This window comes from Pistacia vera, unplaced genomic scaffold (genome assembly GCF_008641045.1).
Source record: "Pistacia vera cultivar Batoury unplaced genomic scaffold, PisVer_v2 Contig400, whole genome shotgun sequence".
Taxonomy (NCBI): Eukaryota; Viridiplantae; Streptophyta; class Magnoliopsida; order Sapindales; family Anacardiaceae; genus Pistacia; species Pistacia vera.
The window spans coordinates 875,865-902,484 of NW_022196225.1; the positions used below are offsets into that span (position 1 = coordinate 875,865).

Sequence of the window (26,620 nt, forward strand, 5' to 3'; positions counted from 1 at the left end):
TCCTTCCATTGTACAAACCTTGTATATAAACCCCCTCAAATGATGAAAAAGGGGTTAAAATTTTTCCATAAAACTCATATTGTAAGCTCTCACAACAAATACAAGAATAGTGAACGTAGGCATAAGAGGTTACCTCGCCGAACCACTTTAAAAATCTTATTATCTTTTACTTTATTGCACTTATCATTCACCCATTGCTGATTATCCGTAATCACGCCCATATCTGTTCTGATTTAACCAAGGTAAATCGGATCTCTTTGGTTGGTGCGAATTTTCATATCAACACAACCCATCTAAAGTATGGAAATGGATTGGATTGGGGTGGGTTTAGATTACCATTTTAACCAGTTTTAAAAAAAAAAATATTATATTACATCTTTTTAGCATATACATATTAATTGCAAAGCAAAAAATGAAAAGAATATGTTATGCAATTGATTTTGATTTTTCAAGTTTTTTTCCCCAAAAAAATGATAGATTGATAGATGCTCAAATAAATTATCTACCTCACCTCCGTGAATAATAGATGGTGAATTAAATGGCTTTGAAAGAAGTCCACAAATTTACCTAAATTAAAATCCATTTATCGAGCAAAAAATGAAGAGAATAGGGTATACGCTTGAATTCAATTTTTCGCATCATTTTTACAACATAACTGATAGAAGCTCGAACACATTATCTACCTCACCTTAGTTTATGATAGATTGTAAATAGGGGTGGGATAAATAATCCGAAAACTGAACCGAATCGAACCAAAAATTAGGTTTTTTTACAAATCGGTTCGGTTTTCAGTTTGTAAAATGCAAAAAACTGGAAAACCGGTTAACCGAAAATCGGTTTTTAAACCGGTTTTACCCTAAATATAAAAGCAAAAATTTTGTTAACACTCCTCTCTATTTTCTCTTCACAGTTCGTCTTTCTCCGCCTCCAAATCTAAAGACTAAAATCTCCATTCTCCACACTTCATCACTTCCCAAGTTCCAGTTTGGCAGTTCCAGTCTTCCACAGTCCACACCCACCAAATTGATCATTTTCTTCTTCAAACTCACACCCTCCTCTTCTAGACATAAACCCAATCATCTCCTCAAGTTCCTCTACTCTCCTCTTCGATTTCGCCTTCTCCCTCTCCATTTCCTCAATCATCGATCTCAAATTCGCCATCTCCTCATTCGCGGCGTCGATCTGTTGCAGCAGTCGCCTCTCCTCCGCCTGCCACGTGTTCCTGTGGGTAGCAAAGATCTCCACCACCCTCGCATTCGCCTTCGAGTCCTCTTTCCTCCATGACTTCATCTGCCTCAACTGCTCCTCCGCCGTCACCAGCCGCGTTGAAAGCTCTGATCTGGCAATCTTCAGTTTCTTATTTTGCTTATTTTACTAATCTTATTTTGCTTTCTGGGTTTGTTATTTTGTTAATCTTGTTTTGCTTTCTGGGTTTGTTTTAGTGTGCTTTATTTGTGTCTTTGTTTGTTTAAGTTTGTTGTACGAAAGTCAGGGTATCCTGGATGCTAGTTGAAGTTTATCTTTTCAATTCTCTAAATTTGTTTCGTTAATTTTTCTTTGATTAATTGTTGGGATGATTGTTGATGGCAAGCAAATAGTAACTCAAAGTTACAACATTAGACTAAAATCAAGTACACACTACTGCTTTTAGTGAACATTTCATATTATATGTTTAAATACAGAGGAAACTCAAGAATTTTCAAGCAGCTGTATATCACCTCAACATATTGTTTGTAGAAAAATGTGTGAAAAGGAAGAAATTTGGCACTTAAATGAAATATTGAAGAATTTTAAGGATTAAAGATTAATTTAAAAACCGGTTTGAAAACCGATTAACCGGTAACCGAACCAAATATTCGGTTCGGTTTACATTCAGTTTTTAACTTAAATCGATTCAGTTTTCGGTTTTGATAATCCGGTTTGGTTAACCGGATTATCCCACCCCTAATTGTGAAGAAACAACTTTGAAAGAAGTCTACGATTTTCCATCAGTTAAGATCCATTATCGAGCAAAAAACAAAGAGAATAAGTTATCAAATTTTTGCATCGATTTGCCACACAAATGATTCCTTCTTTCTCAAGCTACTAATTGACAACAAAAAAAATTTACAATAAAAAGTTTAATTAAAACATCATGTTTTTATCAAACAAATAAATATTTAAAACATCTATAATTTTAGTAATATGTTTTCATCAAACAGATAAATATTTGAAATAAAACAGAAGTTTTCAATGATTGTGAAAATTTAGAAGTAAGGTTCGTTAAAGATTAAAACAAAAAATATAACGTTGATACAGAAATCTGCACCAACCAAGGAATTCCAATTGACCCTGCGGGAACTGGAATGGATGTGCACGTGATTTAATAAAAATCAGAAATGAACAAAAAAGAAAGAGTCATAAATAAGAACACAAGACAATTTTTAAAGTGATTCGGCAAGTTAGAACTTGAGCCTACATCCACTGTTATCTTATTGCTTTTGAGAGCTTACAAAAAACAATATAATTCCTAGGAAGATTTTCTTATAACAATTTCCCAGTCCTAGAAAACAAGTTGTGATTGGTTTATATAGCACCCATTTACATGATAGAGTTGAGGTAAGATTCAAATACGTAGGATTAGAAAGATGCATGATCTTCACCTACCTTAGTTGGAATCTAAGTCAATCTGAATATCATTCTTCGAAATTAAGTCAATCTAAATATCCTCTCTCCTAATAAGGAATTATCCTCTTCGAATTTCATGCATAACAATAGCCCCCAATTTTTGGAGTGCGTAATCACGCTTCAAAAACTCATGTCTTTGATTTGGATGGCTGTCGCACTATAGGCTGCAGTCTCGAACTAAAGAGCTTGAATTGTGCCTGGCGCTATCTAAGAGATCTTAAACACGTTGTCTCAAGCGAATGAGCGAGTTTATGAGCTCAATCAGAGAGTATAAAGAGCTCGATCTGAGAGCGCGATGAGTTCGATTAGAAAGCACAGAGAGCTTGATCTGAGAGCATGGCTCGATCAGAAAGCATGGAGAGCTTAATCGAAGAATATAGCTCAATCAGAAAGCATGAAGAGCTTGATCTAAGAGCACAGCTCGATTAGAAAGCATGGAGAGCTTGATCAGAGAGCATAGCTCGATCAGAAAGTATGGAGAGCTTGATCTGAGAGCACAGCTCGATCAGAAAGCATGGAGAGCTTGATCTGAGAGCATAGCTCGATCAGAAAGCATGGAGAGCTTGATCTGAGAGCACAGCTCGATCAGAAAGCATGGAGAGCTTGATCTGAGAGCATAGCTTGATCAAAAAGCATGGAGAGCTTCATCTGAGAGCACAGCTCGATCAGAAAGCATAAAGAGCTTCATCGAAGAACATAAAGAGATTAATCAGAGAGCATAAAGAGCTCGATATTAGAGCGCGAAAAGTTTGATTAGAAAGCGCAGAGAGCTTGATCTGAGAGCATAGCTCAATTAGAAAGCATAAAGAGCTTAATTTGAGAACATAGCTTGATCAAAAAGCATGAAGAGCTTAATCTGAGAGCATAACTCGATCAGAAAGCATGGAGAGTTTGATCTAAGAGCATAGCTCAATCAGAAAGCATGGAGAGCTTTATCTGAGAGCACAGCTCAATCATAAAGCATGAAGAGCTTTATTTGAGAACATAGCTCGATCATAAAGCATGTATTTGAGAGCATAGCTCAATCGGAAAGCATGGAGAGCTCGATATGAGAATATAAAAAGCTCGATCAAAGAGCATGAAGAGCTCAATCTGAGAGCACAAGGAGTTCGATTAGAAAGTGCAGAGAGCTTGATCTGAGAGCATAACTCGATTAGAAAGCATGGAGAGTTTCATCTGAGAGCACATCTCGATCAAAAATCATGAAGAGCTTTATTTGAGAGCACAGCTCTATCAGAAAGCATGGAGAGCTCGATCTGAGAGCATAACTCAGTCAGAAAGCATGGAGAGCTCGTCTGAGAGCATAACTGGGTCAGAAAGCATTGAGAGCTCGATCTTAGAGCATAGCTTGGTCAGAAAGCATGGAGAGCTCGATCTTAGAGCATGGCTCGGTCAGAAAGCATGGAGAGCTCGATCTTAGAGCATGGCTCAATCAGAAAGCATGGAGAGCTCGATCTCAGAGCATAGCTAAATTAGAAAGCATAAAGAGCTTGATCTGAGAGCATAGCTTGATAAGAAAGTATGGAGAGCTCAATCTGAGGGCATAGCTTGATCATAAAGCATGGAGAGCTCGATCAGAAAGCATGGAAAGCTTCATTTGAGAGCATAGCTCGAATAGAAAGCATGGAGAGCTCGATCAAAGATCATAACTCGATCTGAAAGCATGGAGATCTGGATGTGAGATCTGGGTGCGCGATCTGAGAGATTTGGCCACACGATCTAAAATAGGCTTCAATATCTTGACAATAACTTGAGCTACAAACCTTGGATCTGGATGATTCTTGAACCGTTTGAAAGCTTACTCGAAGATCTACAACTATTATGTTTTCCACTTTGCCAGACTCATACTTTATAATGCTCAATACTCCTTATCTATCAGCAGTTTTGATTCTAGAGTTTGATTTGGTGACATGGATTGCAGCCATGGCTGATTTTTTTGCGGTTGGAAGATGGAAAAAAAACTGTTGGAAAACAAAGAGAGCTCAAAGTGTTCAAGCCCTTCCTCTAGCGCCAAAATGTTCATACAAAAATCTGCACCAATCAAAGAATTCTGATTGACCCTGCCGGAACCGGAATGGATGTGTGCGTTATTTAATAAAAATCAACAATGAACAAAAAAGAAAGAGTCAAAAATACACAAGACAAATTTTAAAGTGGTTAGGCAAGTTAGAACTTGAGTCTACGTCCACTGTTATCTTATTGCTTTTGAGAGCTTACAAAAAACAGTATAATTCCTAGGAAGATTTTCTTAGAACAGTTTCCCAGCCCCAAAAAACAAGTTGTGATGGGTTTTTATAGCACCCATTTACATGATAGAGTTGAGGTAAGATTTAAATATGTAGGATTTGGAAGTTGCATGATTTTCGACTACCTTAGTTGGAATCTAAGTCAATTTGAATATCATTCTTCCAAATTGAGCCAATCTAAATATCTTCTCTCCTAATAAGGAATTATCCTCTCCGAATTTCATGCACAACATATAAAATAGAATATTAATATATTTATAACTTATAATGTTATTTCTAGTGATTTTCATTAAGGCTAAACTTGTCCAAAAACAAAAAACAAAAAATTGTGATACTAATAATACTGTTTAAAAATCTAAGAGTGCATTTGGTTCCGGGAATGTTGGATTACTGGAATCTTATATTACCTTGAAGATTACTCGAAATCTTTAAGAAAATGTGTTTGGTTAGTTGGAATAAATTGGTAGGTATGTTATATTAATATGTTTGGTTAGGAGGAATAAATTGGTTGGTATGTTATTTAAATTACTAAATTGCCCTCTTTTTAAATATTAATGTAATATTATTTTTATTATTAATTTTTAAATAATTTCTTTTAACCCCCAATATTTCAAATTTAGCTAAAATACCCCTACTTATATAAAACTTTAATTTATAACAAACTTGCCCCCACCACCCTACCGCCGCCTGCCGCCACCGCAAACCATCGCCAGAAGTCGCCGTGAGCAGCCCACCATGACTGATTAGATTTGGCCATTTCCAGCCAGATCTGCTTCCGATATGGCCTTTTTGGCCATTAATATGGCCAAAAATGGTCATATCGCGGCCTCCCGGTTACGGTGGGCTGCTCATGGCGACTCCAGGTGACTTTTGACGACTTCCCGCGATGACCCGCAGTGGTTTGGCTGGTGGCAGGCAGCAACAGCAGGTGGGTGGGGGTGGTGGCTTGGGTAAGTTGAAATTTGTTTTAATTTCAAGGGTAATTTTGTCCAAAAAGTTAATTAATTGGGGTGAAATGGTAAAGGTAAGATTTATGTAAATAAATTTAAAAATAAAGGCCTTACTGTCCTAAAATTTTATTAATAAAGATAGAATTGTAACCAAAAAAAAAAAAAAAAGATTACTCAAATAATCTTACAATACCTAAGAAAATAGAGGTAATCATAATTCCTCCAATATTACCAATAGTAACCACTTTTGGTATTTGAAGATTACCGGAATCTTATATTATTTGACAAACCAAACATGTTAATCAAGTAATATAAGATGACTTAATCCTAGTAATCCCACGTAACCCCCAACCAAACGCCCCCTAAGTGTATTGTTATTTTATTTCCACAAAATATATTACAATGCTATAAGTAACAATTTGTAGGGTGTTTAATTAATCCTAGAGATTAGTTGATGTATGCACAAACTAAAACTAAGGCATTGTTCATAGACTTAAGGGTATGTGGTCATAAAGTGAAATGTGTTATCAACTTGGGGTAACCATTGGTGAATGATACGAATAAATTTGTTCCTTTTTCAAAATATTTTGAGCCAAATGTAATTTAGTAAATACTGAAGGATTAAATTTGATTCCTCCAAAATTTTATGAAATATTTTCATATATAATTATCTTTATTAATTTTAATTTCCAAAATGTAAAAATTTTATTTAAAAGATATATGTAGTCATAAAATTATATGACTTAATCTAATGGTCCTTAATAGAAATGTTAAAGACAAAAATAGCCAGAATATTATAAGGTCGAAACTATCAAGTCTAGCCTACTCTAATATGATCTGACATACTTTAATCCATTTGTCAAATCATACTATCAAATACTCAAACTTGAGTTAGACTATGAGTCTAGCATATATTAGTTACATATTATTTATTGTTTTATCAATAATACAACGGATAAGTCATTAGATTTTACGATTGGATTTATACATCAAAATTTAAATAAAACTTATATGAAATAGGATTCTTAATTATTAAGTTATTATATATATCTAAATCCCTATTTTTGTTTTCCTTACTAACCAATGAATTCCTCAACAAACCCAAAAAATAAAATAAAAATACAGTATATATTACTGTCACAAATTAAATCAAATACGGGTTTTAGTAATAAATAAATAAATAATGATAAATAAAATAAAATAAAATCTTTTATCTTAATCAATGGAAGCTCGTAAGTCCTAAGTTGTTGAGAGAGGCGGTAGTCGAAGGAAACAGAAAAACCTTCATCCGCTGCCGTAGACACCATCGACGGCGTACAATTTTTGATCCTATCGTTTTATTATACAATTTTTTATCCTATCGTTTTATTATACAATTTTGTGTTCTCGTTGTTAAAACAGCTAAATTAAAGGCACGATTTATATATCCTTTTTTTTGTTTCTTTTTCATTCGGTATAAGATCCAAACCCCGGATAGGGTTAGGACTTGGGCTTCGAAGTTTTGATCTCTTTCTTTTTCTTTTGTCACTTTCCAACGAGCTATTAATAAATTATAATTTTCTAATTAAATTGACGGCATCAGAACTAGCCGCAACCTCTTGTGTTTGTTTTGTATATCAATTGCAAAATCTTTGGGAAACCTTTTCTGACTATCTGGTTCTCGATCTGCATTAAACTCAGTATTGTTATTCTATTTGTTTGTGCAATTTCACATTTGAATCTTGCATCAATGGCTTCTTGTCTTTGTTTCCTCAAAGCAGGTTAAAGAAGAAACTTTTTCGACCATGGTTTCCTATATATCCCTTGTTCATGAATGCCATCATTCTTTTCTTTCCCGAAAGAGACTGAAAGTTTCTGATTTTGAATATCAAGATTTTTGTTCAGACATATCTCAAGGTGTTTATGCAGACGTTGCTTCGTTAATGCAGCCAAGTGCAGAAGACCGCTTTTCTTACGGGTACTACTATTTTCTTCTTCTTCTTCGGCTAATTATTTCTATTTAACGCAACCACACATGTACATACACACATATACAGATTATTTATCAATTTTGGCAATGTTCATCAGGTGTGTTAGTAGTAGTCATGTTTCTTCATCTTGTTGCAATTTGGATGAAGAATTACATCCAAATTCTCTCACGGAGATGAGCTGCCAGTCGAATGGCACTAGTGGTGATATTACACAATCTTCTAGTACTGCAGGATCTTCATATCAGGGTGATAGATACTATGGGTATGGGCCGCCGGCTATTGCAAGTGGATGGATGTACATCAATGAAAATGGGCAGATGTGTGGACCTTATATTCAGCATCAGTTATATGAGGGCTTATCTACTGGTTTCTTGCCTGATGAGCTTCCTGTCTATCCCATCGTTAATGGGTCCTTAAGCAATCCTGTTCCATTGAAGTACTTCAAGCAGTTCCCTGATCATGTTGCCACAGGTTTTGCATATCTCAATACTGCCACCTTCAGCACAACTATGACTCCAAATTGTTTGATCACTCACAATGGAGATTCGGTGACCCATAAAGAGGGCCATGCACAGTATAGTACTGCTGCCAGTGTTCGCCCTGATATGCAGTTAGTATCCCAATCACTTGTCAACAGCAGTGGTTGTATTTCCAACCAGTTAATGTCAAACTCTGAAACAGCTAACTGTTTTAGATCATGTCCGCCAGTGGTACTGTTTCTTTTCTGTTTGAATTCTGTTGTTTTGCTATCTTAAATAGAAATTTGACTTATATAATATATGTGAACTACATGATATTACTTGTCTGGCTGTGCTTTTTTTTTTTTTTCCTAATCTTGTAACTTATTTATCTTATTTCAGTTGGGTGAAGATGCTTGTTGGTTGTTTGAGGATGATGGGGGTAGGAAACATGGACCACATTCACTTTTGGAACTATTTTCTTGGCATCGATGTGGTAACCTTCATGATTCAGTTATGGTAAGTTATGAACTATATACTATATAGTTTTATAGAAACAAGAGGTATGTATTGTTGTAAAAACAAAATCCATCCATTTAGGTTCTCAGGCTTTACAAAGACAATACTGGATCTGGGTACTGTGCAGAAAGAACAAATGAGCAAGAAAGATTACTACGCTTGACCAGCTCTAGAAACAGCCAGAATCAACTCACAGCCCCTAGTCAGTACATGAATAAAGAAAAATGAAGCATCTTTTGAAGTTGTGGAGTATATTTAGTCTCCTTTTCTTTCATCTTTCTAGGTTTACCAAGTCCCAAGATATATATTGTTCTGTTTGCTTGTTTGGTGATTTCTTGTCAGTGTGATTAAAGCATTTTATACCTTAGCATGCTGTGTTTATTCCAGTCGTTTTTTGTTTTATGACCTATATTATATATTATAAATTTCTATTGCTTTTATTTGTCCCTTGCTATCTGCTAACTTTTCCACATAATTATGTTGTTTCTCACTCTGAATTTTTGATGATTTCATCTTGTAGATATATCATGCTGAAAATAAGCTTGGCCCTGTCACCTTGCTATCTGCTGTGAATACATGGAGAATAGATATATTGGAAACTGACTATGCAGCTGATGCAAAAAATTATGAGACTGGCTCTTTAGTGAACTTCATATCTGAAATCTCCAAAAGAGTTTCTTCTCAACTTCATGCTGGAATAGTGAAAGCGGCTCGTAGAGTACTGCTGGATGAGATCATCAGCAATGTCATTTCGGAGTTTGTTACTACAAGAAAAGCTCAGAGACATCTTAAGCTTGATACAGTTAATCAGGTTACTAAAAGTTGCTCTTCTGATGACAAAATGGTGAAGTAAACCATTGCCAAACAATTGATCACTCTGTAAATTTATTTTTGTCTAATGTGTTTGCAATGTTTGCTTCGACAGTTGGAGAGACATAGTGATGCCACTGCTGAATGTGAGGCAGCTGCCTGCCGCAATATTTCTGACCAGATATGCATTAATGAAACGCATACACAATCTCCTGCAGAAACAAAATCTGTTGGAAGCATTGAGAACTTCTGGCGCTCTTCGAAAGTTGTTTGTGGAATGCTCTTTGATTACTGTATGCAAGTTATGTGGAATGCTGTCTTTTATGACAGTATAGTGGAGTACTCTTCTGCCTGGAGAAAGAGAAAACTTTGGTCTGGTCACCCAAATATTACTGGACCTACCTCTGACTATAGGAATTACAGCAATAGAATGGAGAAATTACCTGATGAACATGTAAGTGGTGAGCTAGTTAGGGATTTTATATAAATATTGTTATTTTTTTGCATCTATTATGTACATGGTCTTTTTCTACAATTTTGCAGTTGTTATCTGGGCAAGATTCCTCTGTGTGCACTGTTGATTGCCCTCCCGGTTTTGAAATGATGGCAATGGAAACAGATAATGATGAGCAATCACCCCCCTTGTCTTCATCTGCTTTCTTAGAAGAAATGCAAAAACAGAATAGTCCATCATGCAGTGATGATCTATTAGATGCTGATATTAACTGTATTTTAGAAATTGTTGAAAATGAGCTCTATTTGTCTACAAAGGCAATCTCTGCTGAGTATGTTGAAAGTCTTATTGAGGAGGAAGTGAGGAAGTTAGTTAAAGTTTCAAAATCTGGCAACATGAACGAGGTAATCTGGAAAGTTTAAAGTGAGACTATCTTGCTACTTCCACTGTACTACAGTTTTGTTTTTAATATTTTGAGATCAATCATGGTAATCTTCATTTATTGAAGAAACATTGTCGTAGTTGCAGGATCCTATTGACTCTTCAAGCCTGTGTCCGCATACTTGCTCGCATGGCTCCAGGGACATTTGTGATGAAATAAGGATTGATTCAACTGAAATTTCTGCTGAGATTATTATGTCCAAAGATCCTCAAAAGTTATTACAAGTTGGAGAACCTGAAGATGTTATATCTAATATTTTGGCACATGTGTTTAAGACATCATGCGATAATTATGTAGTGGATGAACAAGAAACTTATGAGCCCCTACCACCTGGATTGGAAGACAATGCTAGAACACTTGTTCCATCATGTATCCATAAATTCCAAGATTTGATGATCAATGAGCGTACCTCTAAGGTTGGAGAATATGTTGCCATAGCAGTATGCCGTCAGAATTTGCATGCCATTGTGCTTAAAGAGTGGAAATCATCTATGTTTGATGATGTTCTTCTCCAATTTTTAACTTCGTGGTGTACTTCTAAGAAACATTGTGAATCAGTTAGCAATGAGATATGGGTTCGTACTGACTCTTCTTTTTTTCATTATTATTTTGATACAGCTATAATCATAACTCTGTATGTTTTGGTCTCTTCCCCCTTCCGTTTGTTTAATCAAATTGTATATATTTTTCTTATTTTTTAATTTTTTAATTCTTTATCCATTGACTGGTGCTTATTCAATGTTTTAGGAAGGAGCCTCAAATGCTTATAATGATCATGGTGACAGCCTTGCTGTATCTGACAAAGTTAGAGAGGGATCAAAAAAATTCCACGGTTCAGAAGCATCTACAGTGGTTGAAAAATATACATATTACCGCAAGAAAAAGTTGACCCGAAAAAAGTTTGGACCATCTTCCATTTGTTTGACTCCTGTTCAGTATGGGATGGCGACTCAGCCTGTAGAGAAGTTAAGGAAACAGGCGGTTCAAACTGATGTGTTTGAGAATGAGGGAGTTGAACGCTCTGCCTTACCTTCTAAAAAGATCATGAAAAACAAAGCTCGGACTGAACCATCTCACAATGCTAAGTCTTCAAAAGTGATTGCTAAAATTAATTTGCCTGGTAATCACTCATCTTCCAAAACCACAAGTGGTCGAAAAGTAATGAAAGTTTCCCATACAGTTCAAAGTATGTCATTTTCTGATTATGAAATTTCTACTTGCAGAAATTTAGATGATTATAAACTTTGCTCATTATATAATTTTTTTCTGTTTTATCCAGATGATGATGTGGATGTGGTAAAACCTTTCAAAGAGAGGCCATCAACCATGACTGAAAAGGTTGTTCGTGGCAAAGGCCATAATGTTGGATTAAAGAAGGGGCCTGTTCTTGTTGCTTCCAAAAGTGTACAGAGCGGTACTTATCATTTTAATTGCCATGTTTTAAACCTATGAAATTTATCTCTCTTTTAATTTTATGGTCATTAAATAATGATTTATGATTTTGTGCTTAAGTCTTGCCCATATTATGCACTTTTGTATGCAGATGCAAAGTCATCAAAACTAAAAAGGAAGTGTCCAGTTGACAGTTTGCCATTACGTCCCGCAAAGGTTCAGGCAGTAGCTAATGGTGTTGCCAAGCAAGCAGCATGTAGACAGGTTGCAGTGAAGAAGACTAAAGCGAGTAAGTCCAGAGCTTCAAATCTCTGCCCTGGATCTAATGAATGTGCTCGGTCTTCAGTTAATGGTTGGGAATGGCATAAATGGTCGCTCAATGCAAGTCCTGCTGAAAGAGCTCGGGTCAGGGGTACTCAGTATGTTCAGAGTAAGTATTTAGGTGCTGAGGTTAATGCATCTCAGTGGTCTAATAATAAGGGTCTTTCTGCGAGAACGAATAGGGTGAAACTTCGGAATCTTCTTGCTGCTGCAGAAGGTGCTGAGCTTTTGAAAGCTTCTCAAGTGAAGGTAATTGTAAAGTGAAGTTTTTATTTGAGGGCCTTTATGTTGGCTGGTTGTTATAATATTTACTAGTTGGTCATTCTAAAGTGTTCTATTGATTGCCAGGCAAGGAAAAAGCGTCTACGATTCCAACGGAGCAAGATACATGATTGGGGTCTTGTTGCACTAGAGCCAATAGAAGCAGAGGACTTTGTCATTGAATATGTTGGGGAGCTTATTCGTCCTCGGGTAGATTTGACTTGAGATTTTGAAATGATTGTTGCAATTTTTTTTAGAAGGAATAATTGTAATAGATTAATTTATCATTCTGGTTTTACTCTTTTTTTTTTTTTTTGTGTGTGTGTGTAAATGAAAATTTATGTATTTCCCTGTCTCTTTACACTACCATTAATTAGGTTCTTTAATTCCACAGATATCTGATATACGTGAGCGCCATTACGAGAAGATGGGAATTGGAAGCAGTTATCTTTTTAGGCTTGACGATGGTTATGTGGTAGGTAAAGTAGCAAAATGGGCGAGTTCAGATTGTAGCTTAAATTTTTATGTGATTTGATGCTCATGCCTACAGAGGGATTAAAGAGGAGGCCTGCTCTCTTGGACAACAAACAAAAGCAATATATGTTGACATTGGAAAGCTACCAGGACCTGCAATGGTCTTGATGTAGCATATATGCTGCATCTTTCACGTTCTCTCTTTTCATGAAGGATTACTTCTCACAATAGAGGGATGAAGTAGCTTATTGCTTTATAACTTTATTTTTGTTGTGTAGGTTGATGCTACTAAGCGTGGTGGGATTGCTAGATTTATAAACCATTCTTGTGAGGTAGCTGCATTAAATAACTATGTGAATTTGTTTTATAAATTGCAAGTTATGTTATTTATTGGTGTTCATAAGTTTATGAATAATTGATTTTGCAGCCTAACTGCTATACCAAGGTTATAACTGTTGAGGGTCAAAAAAAAATTTTCATTTATGCGAAAAGGCATATAACCGCTGGTGAAGAAATTACTTACAACTACAAGTTCCCATTGGAAGAGAAAAAGATCCCCTGCAACTGTGGTTCTAAAAAGTAAGATGAAACTATGGTTTATGGATGTCCATGATCTAAGTTTACGATTTGGGGTGGTGTATTGTAGGTTTCTTTATTTAGTTTTTAATTATTAAGTATCTTCATAAGCTATAATGTCAAAACTGAAAAAATGATAATTAGGCTGAGGCCACTAGTTTTTCCATGAAAAGTGGGACTTCATTTAAGTTTGAGGCAATAATTGAAAGCTGTAGTAACCCAATGTTTGTGCCTCAATTTGTTGATGTCTGCATAATATTTACTAATTCTTTTTCCCCTTTCTTTTGTTCAGGTGTCGTGGATCATTGAATTAGGAAATACTTGAGTTCATAATCCTGGTATGTACTGTATACGAGTTTTTTTGGACTGCTGTTTTGTTCTAAGCATTTTATATACAGATTATATTTATAATATGTGTCTATAATTATAGGTTATTCACTTAAACTCTGTTTCTCACTGTTTAGAGTTCAGAATAGTGGATATTGTTGGTATGTAAATATTTGTTTCTCGATGATTGATGTTATAATTTATGGTGCAGTTTCATTATATTNTTAACCTCAGGTATGGATTATGTGTAGCAAAAATCAAAATGATAAGTGACCAAGACAGTTAAACCATCCAAGTATAAAATTTCAGCTATTCTCATTTCATCAAAATTAAGCTGAACAATTTATGGATGAGTTTAAGCATAAAAAAGAGAGGACATTTCAAAGTCAGGAAGCTTAATTTATCTGTGTCCAGTAGCAGCTAAAGCAAAGCAAGTAAAAAGAAGAAGGGGTGGAATTAGCTTGTTGAACATGGGCGAGAAAAATAAAATGACAAACACAAAGATCAATTCCTTGCAAACAAGTTAGTGAAACTCACGAGCATGTTCCCATGTCAACTCAATCATTGTTTCTTTTACTGTTGGCTGGGGTATTTTGCTCTGTAAGCATCTTCAATACATTCACCAATGCTCGCAACCGATCCCATATGTTCAAGCCATAAAGTGCTTCTACAAGTGATTCCTGAAAATCGAAGCCATTCCCTGCAATAGGATACTACAATTGGAGAGCAAAAACAGAAGTTTAGATTAATAAAAGCATGATTAGAAAGTTTATGTAGTAAAAGCTTTACAAGCTGACCTGAATGGGCTTTGGAATCTTAGTTTTGATGTATGGCCACCACCTATCCTCAACAACCGCTTTGACAAGACAGCAGGCCCGTAATCCCTCTATACCAGCAAATCGTCCAAATCCACTATCTTTCACACCACCAAATGGTAGGGACTGGAAAAAGGTAACTTTAGTTTAGTAATCTACTAGTCAACTTTTTGTAATTTCGTTTAAATTTCACATTAATACTAAATTTATAGTTTCTTATAAAAAAAAAAAAAAAAAATAAATATATATATATATATATATATATAGGTGTACTCTCACTGATAATATGTGCAGTTTGGGAAAAAAAATAAGCAACAGTGTTCTTGTTCCATTTATTGTGAAAGAAAGAAAGAAAAAAAAATGAATCACGCCTTGTTGCCTTTTGGGATGGTGTTATGTACTTTTAGGTGGACTCTTGTTGATATTATGTACAGTCTAGGGATAAATTTGAGCAACTGTTTTATTGTTCTGTAGCACAGGTAGAGCAGTGACACTAAAGAGTGGTTTATGCTTATTTATTAAGCTATGTTTAGTTCATAGGCCTGGGTTGGAGTCATCCTCTTATATCAGTGCTGATACCACATTGATGGGTTGAGAAGTAGTGTTTTTGTTTTCACTGGAAGTCATGCTTATTTAAAACATGTTTTGGTATAGGATTAAATTGCCTTTGATAGTTACTATAATTGTTGGTGTCTTGGTTTAGTAGTAGGGATATTTCAACATTTATTATTTTCCAGGATAAATCCTCAAAAAGGTGGGCCCTTGAATATACTCTACACACCCCTATCTACATAAACCTATCCATAAAATTTGAAATTTACATTTTTACTAATTTCAATTATAATCTTAATAAAATCCAATATTTTAATGATAATTTAACAAAATAAAACCACTAAAATGGTATAAACACCCAGCCATTAACTTGTTCAATTAATCTTTATTTTGATCAGACTTGGATCAGAAAGAGTATCAGATAGAGCATATATCTTATTTTTCTCATATGCAAATTGTCACATCAGTTGTTGAAGTATAATCATCATCAAACATTTTGAGGTTTTAATCTTTCATCATGATTTGTTGATTTATCTGGCTTTTCTTTTGTAAAGATCCAATTTACTTCGTTTTGCCTTTTGATTGTAGAAGTAGTTGAATTTCTATCTCAGATGAACTAGCCCCCCTACAATTCCATGTTTCTCATTTATTGTTGAAAATAACAATTCCTCACATGTGCTATCCCTTTTCTTAACAATTGGGCTTTGTCTGTGAATGACTTGAAACTGCCCTATCTTTTCTTATCTACTCAGATTCTGGGTTAAATATAAATGACCTTGCCTCTGTACTCATATTTGTGAAATTACTTACAGTTGCCATATCATTTGGACCATCCAAACATTAATGCGATGCTTGACCTCGTCTTTGTTTTCTAAAAATTTATTATGTTTATTCAATGAGCCAACTGCAGAACCCAGCTGTTGAGCAGAAAGATTGAATGACCTAATAGTTGAAATTATCACTTCTCTCTCGTTAATTTTCCTTAAAGTTCCATCTTCTGAACTGTCTGACTGAATGGGCTTATAATTGTCTTGTTTGGTGTCATGCAAATGCAACACTTCCACTGGATTCAATTTTTTTTTTTTTGTTATTCGGTTTGTTGTTATTTCATGTGGATAAATTGCTAGGCTTTTAATTTGTGGTTCATGGTTAATTCATTTTTCTTCCAACTTACAGTTTAGTATACTTTAGTGTAGCTTGAAGTTTTTGGAGGAGCTCTGGTTGTCCTTTCACCCAATAGTTTGCTGCCTGAAAAGTTTCACGGAAGTTGCAACAAAGATTAGTGGATCACAGCAGAGTGTTATGGCAGGTTTATTGTCAATTGTATGTTTCTGACACCACACTATACAGTTATACAAAACATCCATATCAATCAATTGATTTTTTTTTTTTTTAAGAAAATATGTATATATAGTGAAAATAACTTCCAATTATGGGGATATAATTTGTGATAGCCCGCAATTCATGTTCTACAAATTAAAAATCATGGAGATGAATTTGGTGTATGAACATTATGATATAGCGAAATAAAATCAGCAGTGATGCAAAAATAGTGAGCAGAATGTAGTAAAAGTATTCTTATTTGCTTATTTATGTAGACAAATGCTCATATGTGACTGCGTGTATATATTTCTGTATAAGTTGGCATCCAACTAATATTGTTGTAAATATTGATACCTATTAGTATCCTTCTTATGAAATGGTCAGTTTGAAAAACCCACAGTTGGCTTTTAGTTGAGCTGCGATTTGCTTAGTTGAATTTGATGTCCATTTCCCTTTTTTTTCTTTTTCGAAGGAGACAAGCTAAGCCTAAGGTCACACTTTTTTTTTTTTTTTTTTTTTTTAAAATTATTGGTAATTGTGAAATGCAGCTTTTTATTGTTGAAATCATAACGAACCATATCTGCATGAGTTGTGGGGAACTGATGTGAGTATATTGTTGTTTCAGGTTTAAGATCACTGTTGTCAAAAAGCTGGACTGACATGTTGTGGTCTTCGTTTCACATTGAGTTTTTTCACTACTCTTGGAAGATGAACTACTGACATGTGCATTCTTGTAGGTAGCTCTCTGTTGCAGATGAGTTTCTTCTCTTAGAAACTGTAAATCGGTTTATTATTTTCTTGCTAACACTATTTTCAGAATAGCAAATTTTTGTACGAACATGCATTATTTGATTATTTATTCAGTATAAATAAATTGAATGAGTATATATTTATCACATATATACTAAGGTGGTCCTTGCAAATGATAGTGATAATTCTGTTGGTAATATTTAGTTGTTCTACCCCCTGCTAGTCAATGTGAACTGCCTTTGCACCATTTCAAAGAATATTTTTTGGACCCATAACTCTGAACATATCATTTGAATGAGCTTTTTGAGCACCATCTTGAAGGGTGGATGGATCTGCGTTATGGATCTTTTTCAAAATTGTCCTTAGTTAAAAAATTGATATCATTTGGAGCCCATCAGTGGATTGGGTAGAGACAGTCTTAATATTGAATATCACTTAATTTGATTTTACACCCTGTTTAGTTTACTCGCCTGTGACCTGGTAAAAGGGAGGCTTTTGTGTTTTTGTTGACCGATTAAAAAGTTAAAGTTGCAAAGAAATGAGAGAATACGAATCATTGTTTTATGAATTTTGAGAAAACCTATGAGAAATGGATCTAAATGGTGTTAATTAGGGAGAAAGCTTCATTGAGCTCTTTTATCTCTACCAAATAATTAGTTTCTATTATTTCCTCTGGTGCAGGAGAAAACCACCTTAACTGGAGGATGGAGGTCTTTTTTTTTCCCTAAGGTATGTATATGCTTTATCACATCCGTTTATGAAAATATCAAACTAATTAAATTAATAAAAGGTTGTACTCTAGGAGAGGGGATAAGCATCTAACGACAAAACCCTTCAACTTTATAATTTATCAAATATCATCTCTTATGGTGGTGGCTTTGAAGACAATTTTCAAATATGTTTGTATTACAGCACAAAGTTTAAACTTAAAATTGATTTGATATAAGCAATCAGTCAACAAATATATGAAATGATAATTGGTTGATTAGATAGTAATAAGATGGATTGAGTTCAACTAAACTTTGATTCAATGTGGTGCAGAATTGGAATTGTTGTTGTGGGCTAAGTAGACTGAGAAGCCCAAGATATTGGTTTAAGTAGAAAGTAACTCCGCCTGTGTATGTGGTTTAATGTTTGTCTCTACTTCACAGCCGGTCCCAAGCCCGGACAAAGGAGGAGGGTGGTGTAATCTTAACGTCTTGTTGTATGAATGAATATTTTTGATTATGTAATCCATATGATTTTGTAAGAAGATGTTGAGATGAGGCAAATGTTAAAGGAATTTATTAATTAATTAACAGTAATACTAATAGTTTGATTATGATATGAACAAAGCAGCTGTAATGCAATTACGAAATTGTTTTCCTTAAGTAAGAAAAAAATAAATAAAGAGAAAGCAAAAAGAGAGGATGATTGGACATGCGCACACACTTTGTAGTTGTGTGTTGATAACAGAAGAGTAGAATAAGTGTCCAGGTCCACCCCCATAGCCCATACAGCTCTAACTTTAATGTCTCTTTTCTTCTTCACCAGCACTATTCTCATAACATTAATTAATTTTATCTAATTATAATTAAAATCAATTTCTGTATGAGTAATGTTATGTTTATTCACGAACTTATTAATCATTTTATTTATTTTTGTTAAAATTACATATGACATTCGTATTATATTTATGATATTCGTACTATATTTTATATTTATAAAGATTAATAGAATAGTTAATAATTTCGTGAGTTAGCATACTATTATTGATACTCATTAATCCTTCACTTTTGTAGCTACACTGACTCTTCTCTGACTATCTCCATCGTTGTGGTCTTTTTCGCTTTACTTTTGTCTTTCCTTGTCCTTAAGATTTGTATTAATTAATTAAAAATAAATGTATCTTTTTCTCTCTCTTGTTTCATCAGAAGAGCAAAATCTACATGGTGTCAGCTTCTGGTTAAAGGTCCTTTAAAAAGCAAGGTTTCGTTTAATCTAATTCCTTTCTTTCTTCTAATCTTATCACAACCCATAACTTTAACAAGAAATGTGAGATTCTGTTGCAAGATTGAAGATTGAACTACTGCACCACCATCCACATCAACTCAACTTAACTCAACTCTCAGCTCTAAGCTCTCTCACTATTCAGTAATGGGGTCTGAGCAGAATAGATTCCCTCAGCAGGAAAGGGTATGCTCTCTCATTCTTCAATTTTAATCCCAGATCTGGCCTTTTCTTTTTCTTCTTATTCAGATCTATCAATTTCTCCTTTCAACTCATCTGATCTATATTTTTATTTTTATTATTCCCTCTACATTTTCTATTTCCTTCATGCGCATTTTTACTAAGTCAACTTAATCATTTTCCTCTAATTCCTCTGTTTCCCAATTTCTCATCTCGACTAGGCAGGCTTCAACTATAGTATCCAACTCTCTTTTAGATCTAATGCCAGCAATTACAATGTAAAATCACTTCAGCTTTGAATCAACCTCTGGAACACATACTCACTTCACCACTAGGATTCTATATAATCCCTTTCTGGGTTTCAAAATGGTACAATTGGCTAGTCGTTTTGCATATCTATCACATCGTCATCTACATCTGAACATATTAACACCTTCTCTAGCTCTCTTCTATTTTTGCCGAACATTCATATCATATGAGTATTTAGTCAATTCTACACTTGGTTTAGTTGCTGTCTCATATTATATTAACGTGATATCCCTAAGAGCAAAACACATCGGAGTAGCATCCCAAATGTGATATCCGTAAGAACAAAACACATCAAGTAGTCCCAAAATTTCTGTCTTAAGTGAAATGTCATGCTATAAATTAAAAAATTGTAAATGATAAGCTACATGGTGATGTCACATATGAGACATGCATGAGATTTGAAATTTGGGCATTCTATTTAGGATTTGTAGTATTGCTCTATTTTGATGCTTACCATCTTTCATTTGTTATCATGAAACTTACTTGGACTGAAATATATCTCCAATAAACTTAACACCTGACTAGCCAAAGGGTATGTTGAGATCCTATGATTTGTTATGTGCATTTAGGTTATTGAAACCCATGACATATATATAAATTTATAATCTCTACATTTTGGAACCTTTTGCCTTTTTGTGTATCTTAGTTTCATATATTGCAAAGTTGACTTGCATGTATAAGTAGGTCTTGCTTATATATTCTAAAATATGAAATTAGCCTTGAATTTCCGAAATCTGCACATCATGAGGAAGGGCTTTCCAGCTGAATATAAAAAGTATTGGGGAGTCTGGTATTGATTTTCTTTTTCTGTTTTTGTTGAGCAATGTGATCTGAATAGTGCTCGACTTTATTGACAGCGAAAAAGATGGGGAGGATGCTTGGGGGCTTTGTCTTGTTTTGGGACACAGAAAGGTGGAAAACGTATTGTGCCTGCATCTCGTATGCCAGAAGGCAATGCCTCTGTGGCCCAGCCAAATGGACCTCAAGCTGCTGGGTTGACCAATCAAGCTACAACACTAGCACCATCACTTCTAGCTCCACCTTCTTCGCCGGCGTCTTTTACAAATTCTGCACTTCCGTCAACCGCTCAGTCACCCAGTTGTTTCTTGTCATTATCTGCTAATTCACCTGGAGGTCCTTCATCCACAATGTTTGCCACTGGTCCGTATGCCCATGAAACACAACTGGTTTCACCTCCTGTTTTCTCCACTTTCACAACTGAGCCATCCACTGCTCCTTTCACCCCTCCCCCGGAGTTGGCACATCCCACTACTCCCTCTTCACCAGACGTGCCTTTTGCTCGGTTCCTGACGTCTTCTATGGATCTAAAAGGTACCGAAAAGTCCAATTATATCGCTGCAAATGATCTTCAAGCAACATATTCACTTTATCCTGGAAGTCCTGCCAGCAGTCTCATATCACCTATTTCAAGGACTTCTGGTGAATGTCTATCATCATCCTTTCCTGAACGAGACTTCCCTCCTCACTGGGATCCTTCAGTTTCTCCCCAGAACGACAAATATTCAAGGAGTGGTTCTGGTAGACTCTATGGGCATGACACCACTGGTGGCTCCAGAGTCTCTCAAGATACAAACTTTTTCTGTCCTGCAACATTTGCACAGTTTTATCTGGATCATAATCCACCATTTCCTCATACTGGTGGGAGGTTAAGTGTTTCCAAGGATTCAGATGTTTACTCCAGTGGTGCAAATGGTCACCAGAACAGGCACACTAAAAGTCCCAAGCAAGATGTTGAAGAACTTGAAGCCTACAGAGCTTCATTTGGATTCAGTGCAGATGAAATCATCACTACTCCTCAGTATGTGGAGATTTCTGACATAATGGAAGACTCATTTACCATGACACCTTTTACCTCAGATAAACCTGCATTTGAGGTCAGTGTAAAATCTGGCTTGGTGGAAGATGGACAAAAATCACAGAGAACGGAGACAAAATTCATGAGTCAGAAAAGCCTTAGATCAGACTCAGACATTATTGATGCTGGTGAACACAATGAACTAACAATATCATGCGATGGATATGAAGGTGAACTATCATTACTTGATCTAAATTTACTACTTATCTGTTTGTTAGAAGCCATTGGAAAAGGAAGTAAATGAAAATTGAGTATCAGAGAAGCAACCTTCAATAAGCTTCTATAATTTATTTCCCGCAGTCAGTAATTAACCACGCATCAAATTCTACCTTATGTGTATAATTAATTTCTTTTGATGCAAGTAATGTGGAGCATTTTTATGCATGCAACCTAAAATTCATTGAATGAAGAATCATCGGCCAGTTACATTAGTTTCTTTTAAAAAATGATAAATCACTTTGCCTGACTCCGTATTCCCAATATTGTCTTCCTATAGTTTTCAAATTCATCTTTCATTCATCTCCTTCCTATTGTTGAGTTTCCTGCGTACTGTTACCTGCAGGCAATAATGGTATTTCATTGCACAACTTAGAGAATAAACCAAAGAGGCAACCTACTAATGTCTCTGGGTCAAGCACACCTGGTAATCATATTCTCACTGATGAAGAAGACATATTTTCCAAGATGGGGTCATCATCTAGAATCAGCAGAAAATATCACCTAGGTATGTCAAGTTCCGATGCAGAAATAGACTATAGGAGAGGAAGAAGCTTAAGAGAAGGCAGAGGAGATTTCGCATGGCATGACTGAGGATCATGGCAGAAACAGAAACATTTTATCAGTTGTTTCGCATATGTATTAATTTGGTGGTTTCTTTTGTCGAACTTTTCTGTTTGGAGATCTATGTGATAGATGGAATGATCTTAACCTGTGATCTAACCATTTCTCCTGCTCTCGCTCTCTCTCAGGTGTAGCCTGATGTTGCTGATTGATGAATGTATTTTTCAGTGGTCCTACACATTCTTCTTCTCCATAAGCTACATACGTGAATGCGATGCATCTAATTATATATATGTTTTGGTCAAATGCAATTAAGCTCAAGTTAATTGTACAAGGACGGAACATTCACAACCGCTGCATGCACTTCTAATGTTTGGAGAGACAATACATGATACATCTACCATTTGTTATTTAATATTTTAATTTAAAGTGCGTAGACTCAAATGGTCTATAACTGTTACAAGAATTTGTATAAAGAATTTCTATATACTATTCTTAACATGCCTAGGAGTTGGAAAAAAGAAATAAAAAAAACAAAACATTTAAAAAATAAAAAAAAAATAAAATTAAAAAAAATAATCTTCATTTATATTTATGCATATACAATATTAAATTGATTTTCTAAAACATTTTTGGTTCAACATATCGAAGAATAATTTATCAGAGGCCTAAAAGCAATGAGGATAAATTAAACAAGTTAGAAATATATTAGTAATCAATGGCACCCCATTGATAAAAAAAATAAAAACCTAATATACATTTTATCCCCTCGGTTTCTTTTAAGTATATGAAGACTCCGGTACCATTACCCAAGGCTAAGATTTCTTGTTGAGAACGATGCTGATGCACATGGAAGAAGAGTCAAGCTGAATGTAGAGGGATATACTAGTTCATGATTGTAAAGTTATTAATTTCAATTCCGCCAGCAATTTGGAGCAAAAAATTTGAAAATGTTGTATATCAAGACTAATATCTTTAATAAAATATAACATAAACCACTTGTACTAATATTAAGTGCTTTATATACCCTAACCACACCAAATAAAGGCTCAATAGACTTCACCCTCAACCTATAAGTAAAAGCCAAACCTTAAAAACAGAATTTTTGCGTACACGTGGTATTGGTATTGGTGCTGGTACTGGTACAACATTCTTACAAAACAATTTGTCTCATGTAGTGAAGGACTGAACTGCGGAAGAGGTGGTGACCAGACTTGATAGTAGCCCAACAATTACAGCACTGTTATAGGTGCTGGGTTCTGCTTGCATGGAGTTGTTCCGGGAATCAATATATGTTTCATTTAGGAAGGGCCCGCCCACAAGTCCGCCAACTGCTACATTTGGATTTGGTTTTGTTGATTCAAGCCACTGGAAACCGCCAGTACAGCCAGTTGTTGCGTCAACTGGGATGGATGCTCCCCTATGGTGCACATACTCAGGGAATTTCTTTCCATACCCCACAAGAAAGCTCATCTTCATAGGATTGTCGCCCAAAACATAATCAGCCTGGAAAATTTTACATAATCAGATTAGGAACAAATGAGACTATCCTAACTAGTTTCATTTTAGCATTTTAAACGCTATTGCATTTGTGTGACCTACATACAATTATACCTGATCTCTGGCAAAGTCCCGGAGATCCGATGGCTTGAAAGAACGTCCACTACAGGTTAGCTCTGCAGTTTGTGATGTTAGCATGTAATCACTGTATAGAGCAGCCAAAAATGCTGAAGCAACGGGATGCTGCAGAGAGTTCCATTGACTGATCCATATAAGACCACCTATGATGAAAAAGACTTTGATAGTGAACAAAAATGATCCAAGAAGAAAACTGGATTATAGAAACTGTAAACTCCTCTAAACCCTACCCACAGTGCATATACAACCATTCCCAGGAAATCGTAGTACAATAAATTCAGGCTATAAAAATATGGTATACAAATCTTTATATGTAATTGATACTTTTAATTTTTTTTAATATGTCAACTGTTTGAATCTTTCTCCTGCTTAAGCTTTGAACTACCCAAATTGAAGATAGTGCACTATCAAGGATTATTGATTGTGGATTAATGATGCACTGTATGCTATTAAGCTATATATGGCAAAATACCATTATTTTTGCAATCAATGCATGTATTCATATATAGGTTTAGGGGAGCAGGTAACACCATGCAATGCCATAAGTTAATTGACGCAAACATTAATAAATGTAACATAGGCCCACATGTATCACATTCTAATTGATGGGCAGGAATTGAAGATTATAGCATCTTAAATATCACATACTCTTCAAAATTTGCACCAGAAAAATATAAATGAAAACTCTCACATCTGACACAATTTTGGCAGTCAAAGTAAGTAATCCAGTGTTACATCACCGAAATGTGTCACAAAATGAGTTGAAAAAATACGATTGGAACAATTAATAGCATTCATGAAGAATATTACCATCCGTTCTGTCGGTTGTGGCTGTTGGAGATTTTGGTAGAAGACCGCACATAACAGCCTCAGCTGTTTTCCTGTACATTTGAAGGCCAGAGTTATCTGAGGAGTCCTTGGCATGAAAGAAACTCAATCTGGATAACAAAACCTGCAGCAGTATTGCAATTAGAAGCAGAAATAAAAGTCACATGGTTTTCCACAGTTTCTCAAAATTACAGAAAGTAAAAAACGGCAGACTTTTTTGATACTCCAATCACTTTTTTTTTTCACTGATTCAATAAAGGCAATTCCATGTCCATCAAAGGCAAAAAATATACCTGGGCTCCTGCAAGTTTGTTATCCCAACTAAACCAGGTTGGACTTCCCCAATTAGCAAAATCTTTTCCATTCTGCCCAGTCACGTATTGGAGGTAGGATTTGTCCCCCGTTGCATGGTAGAGCCAGCTAGCTGCCCATAAAAGCTCGTCTCCATATCCTGTGGAATTGTAATAATTTTGGACTTGGGGAATGCTGTCGCTGTAAGAACCTCTGTATTTGTCAGCAAAAGTAAACAACTCTTTAGCATGCCTAAGAAGCGTGCTTGAATATGTTGAATCACTCTTCTTGAACACCAGGGACGCTGAAGCCATGGCTGCTGCAGTTTCAGCTGCAACATCCGACCCAGGAGAAGACGTGTTGACCTGAGTGACTGGCCTCTCCTCGGTCATGGATTCAGGCCTTTCCCAACATTTATGGTCTTTATCAGGATCACCTACCTGGCTCAAAATTGAAGCTAGGATATAAGACATAGTTCAATAGATAGATTTGTTATATCAATCGATTTACAGCCAATTCAGAAACATAAAGATTTTCCTGATGTAAACTTCAGCTGATGTTCATGTTCATGTTGGAATTAAATTATGCAAAACTCCTGTGAAGTTAATGGAAAACAAGAATGAAGGTGAATAAATGCAGACACAGACACATAAGCAGCAGATGGGGGCAAAAGAATATAGCAACCTGAACATAAAGCACGTTAGCAGAAGGATGAGCATTGATAAGGTAGTCAGTGATCCACTTGAGAGAATCTTGGGCTGGTTTCAACTGATCTATAACCTCCATCTGATCTCCATACTCAAGGATGGTCCATGACAATACCGTAGCAGTAAAAGCCATTGGAAATCCAAACTTCATGTGATCTCCAGCATCATACATGCCTTTCGAGAGATCCAAACGTGCTTCACTTCCGTCCTTCAGTGCTGAATCTCCTCTCCACGATATTTTGTTATTTACCAGCTTACCAGCTACAATTTCACCCCAATTATACCAAATATATTAATTAAAACCGTCTAACTTATATCCAATGCATAAAGATTGTCAAATTTATATTTTTATGTGGATACTAGCTAGTTCAATTACTTTATTATTATTATTATTATTATTATTATTATTTGCTAAGAAACAACAGAGCTACTTCAATTACTTAAATCACCAGACTGCAGTATATATTAAATGAAGCTAGAAAATAAAATTAAATAGAAGAAGGTTGTAAAATTACATTTTTGTACATCGAAGAACTGCATTGCGGTTTGAAGTGCCTCGGCATACTTCTTTTCAACGGCGCCGGGGGGACCGGGAACCGGAGCTGGCTTACTAGAGTGACTAGTTTTCTTCTTTATTGTGTAAACAATAGGACTACAATATTAAATTGATTTTCTAAAACATTTTTGGTTCAACATATCGAAGAATAATTTATCA

General features: G+C 35.4%; 4 protein-coding genes across 5 annotated transcripts; 2 read left to right on the forward strand and 2 right to left on the reverse strand.

Annotated features, from left to right (window-relative positions):
* The first annotated feature begins 7,919 nt into the window (after positions 1-7,919).
* On the forward strand, positions 7,920-17,457 carry LOC116141817 (histone-lysine N-methyltransferase ATXR7). The gene is made up of 16 exons (XM_031427291.1): positions 7,920-8,543; positions 8,694-8,810; positions 9,331-9,654; positions 9,736-10,074; positions 10,164-10,478; positions 10,597-11,091; positions 11,264-11,702; positions 11,796-11,930; positions 12,060-12,478; positions 12,578-12,700; positions 12,885-12,965; positions 13,243-13,296; positions 13,392-13,543; positions 13,833-13,878; positions 16,426-16,557; positions 17,183-17,457. The coding sequence occupies exons 1-14, from the start codon at positions 7,920-7,922 to the stop codon at positions 13,852-13,854; spliced, it is 3,639 nt and encodes a 1,212-aa protein (XP_031283151.1). The 3' UTR covers positions 13,855-13,878; positions 16,426-16,557; positions 17,183-17,457.
* Positions 14,222-17,219, reverse strand: LOC116141818 (aldehyde dehydrogenase 22A1-like). The gene is made up of 3 exons (XM_031427292.1): positions 17,133-17,219; positions 14,665-14,808; positions 14,222-14,580 (listed from the first exon to the last, which is right to left on the reverse strand). Exons 1-3 carry the CDS (start codon positions 17,217-17,219, stop codon positions 14,425-14,427), a joined length of 387 nt encoding a protein of 128 aa, XP_031283152.1. The 3' UTR covers positions 14,222-14,424.
* Positions 17,458-19,187: 1,730 nt separating the features above from the next.
* LOC116141783 (uncharacterized protein At1g76660) lies at positions 19,188-22,950 on the forward strand. 2 transcript variants are annotated; one of them, XM_031427258.1, is made up of 4 exons: positions 19,188-19,482; positions 20,643-21,831; positions 22,224-22,516; positions 22,630-22,950. In XM_031427258.1, the coding sequence occupies exons 1-3, from the start codon at positions 19,444-19,446 to the stop codon at positions 22,469-22,471; spliced, it is 1,476 nt and encodes a 491-aa protein (XP_031283118.1). In that variant the 5' UTR covers positions 19,188-19,443; the 3' UTR covers positions 22,472-22,516; positions 22,630-22,950. The 2 variants fall into 2 exon arrangements, with proteins under 2 accessions (XP_031283118.1, XP_031283117.1); XM_031427257.1 differs by having other exon boundaries at positions 19,189-19,482; positions 22,224-22,679.
* A 646-nt stretch (positions 22,951-23,596) lies between these two features.
* On the reverse strand, positions 23,597-26,549 carry LOC116141845 (endoglucanase 2-like). Its single transcript, XM_031427314.1, has 6 exons — positions 26,421-26,549; positions 25,883-26,166; positions 25,201-25,638; positions 24,890-25,031; positions 24,056-24,222; positions 23,597-23,947 (listed from the first exon to the last, which is right to left on the reverse strand). Exons 1-6 carry the CDS (start codon positions 26,443-26,445, stop codon positions 23,612-23,614), a joined length of 1,392 nt encoding a protein of 463 aa, XP_031283174.1. The 5' UTR covers positions 26,446-26,549; the 3' UTR covers positions 23,597-23,611.
* Between the last annotated feature and the right edge of the window lie 71 nt (positions 26,550-26,620).

What these genes read in the sequence shown, in the direction of transcription:
- LOC116141845 (XM_031427314.1), bottom strand. Translation starts at nt 26,445, where the DNA reads ATGCAGTTCTTCGATGTACAAAAAT. An exon ending in GTTCTTCGATGTACAAAAAT is followed by an intron (nt 26,167 to 26,420) that starts GTAATTTTACAA and finishes GTGAAATTGTAG; the next exon opens with CTGGTAAGCTGGTAAATAAC. An exon ending in CTAACGTGCTTTATGTTCAG is followed by an intron (nt 25,639 to 25,882) that starts GTTGCTATATTC and finishes ATTTTGAGCCAG; the next exon opens with GTAGGTGATCCTGATAAAGA.
- LOC116141818 (XM_031427292.1), bottom strand. Translation starts at nt 17,219, where the DNA reads ATGTCAGTCCAGCTTTTTGACAACAGTGATCTTAAACCTGAAACAACA. An exon ending in CCACAACTCATGCAGATATG is followed by an intron (nt 14,809 to 17,132) that starts GTTCGTTATGAT and finishes ACCTTTTTCCAG; the next exon opens with TCCCTACCATTTGGTGGTGT. An exon ending in AGATTCCAAAGCCCATTCAG is followed by an intron (nt 14,581 to 14,664) that starts GTCAGCTTGTAA and finishes CTCCAATTGTAG; the next exon opens with TATCCTATTGCAGGGAATGG.
- LOC116141783 (XM_031427258.1), top strand. Translation starts at nt 19,444, where the DNA reads ATGGGGTCTGAGCAGAATAGATTCCCTCAGCAGGAAAGG. An exon ending in GATTCCCTCAGCAGGAAAGG is followed by an intron (nt 19,483 to 20,642) that starts GTATGCTCTCTC and finishes CTTTATTGACAG; the next exon opens with CGAAAAAGATGGGGAGGATG. An exon ending in ATCATGCGATGGATATGAAG is followed by an intron (nt 21,832 to 22,223) that starts GTGAACTATCAT and finishes TGTTACCTGCAG; the next exon opens with GCAATAATGGTATTTCATTG.
- LOC116141817 (XM_031427291.1), top strand. Translation starts at nt 7,920, where the DNA reads ATGTTCATCAGGTGTGTTAGTAGTAGTCATGTTTCTTCATCTTGTTGC. An exon ending in TTAGATCATGTCCGCCAGTG is followed by an intron (nt 8,544 to 8,693) that starts GTACTGTTTCTT and finishes ATCTTATTTCAG; the next exon opens with TTGGGTGAAGATGCTTGTTG. An exon ending in GGGAGCTTATTCGTCCTCGG is followed by an intron (nt 12,701 to 12,884) that starts GTAGATTTGACT and finishes TTAATTCCACAG; the next exon opens with ATATCTGATATACGTGAGCG.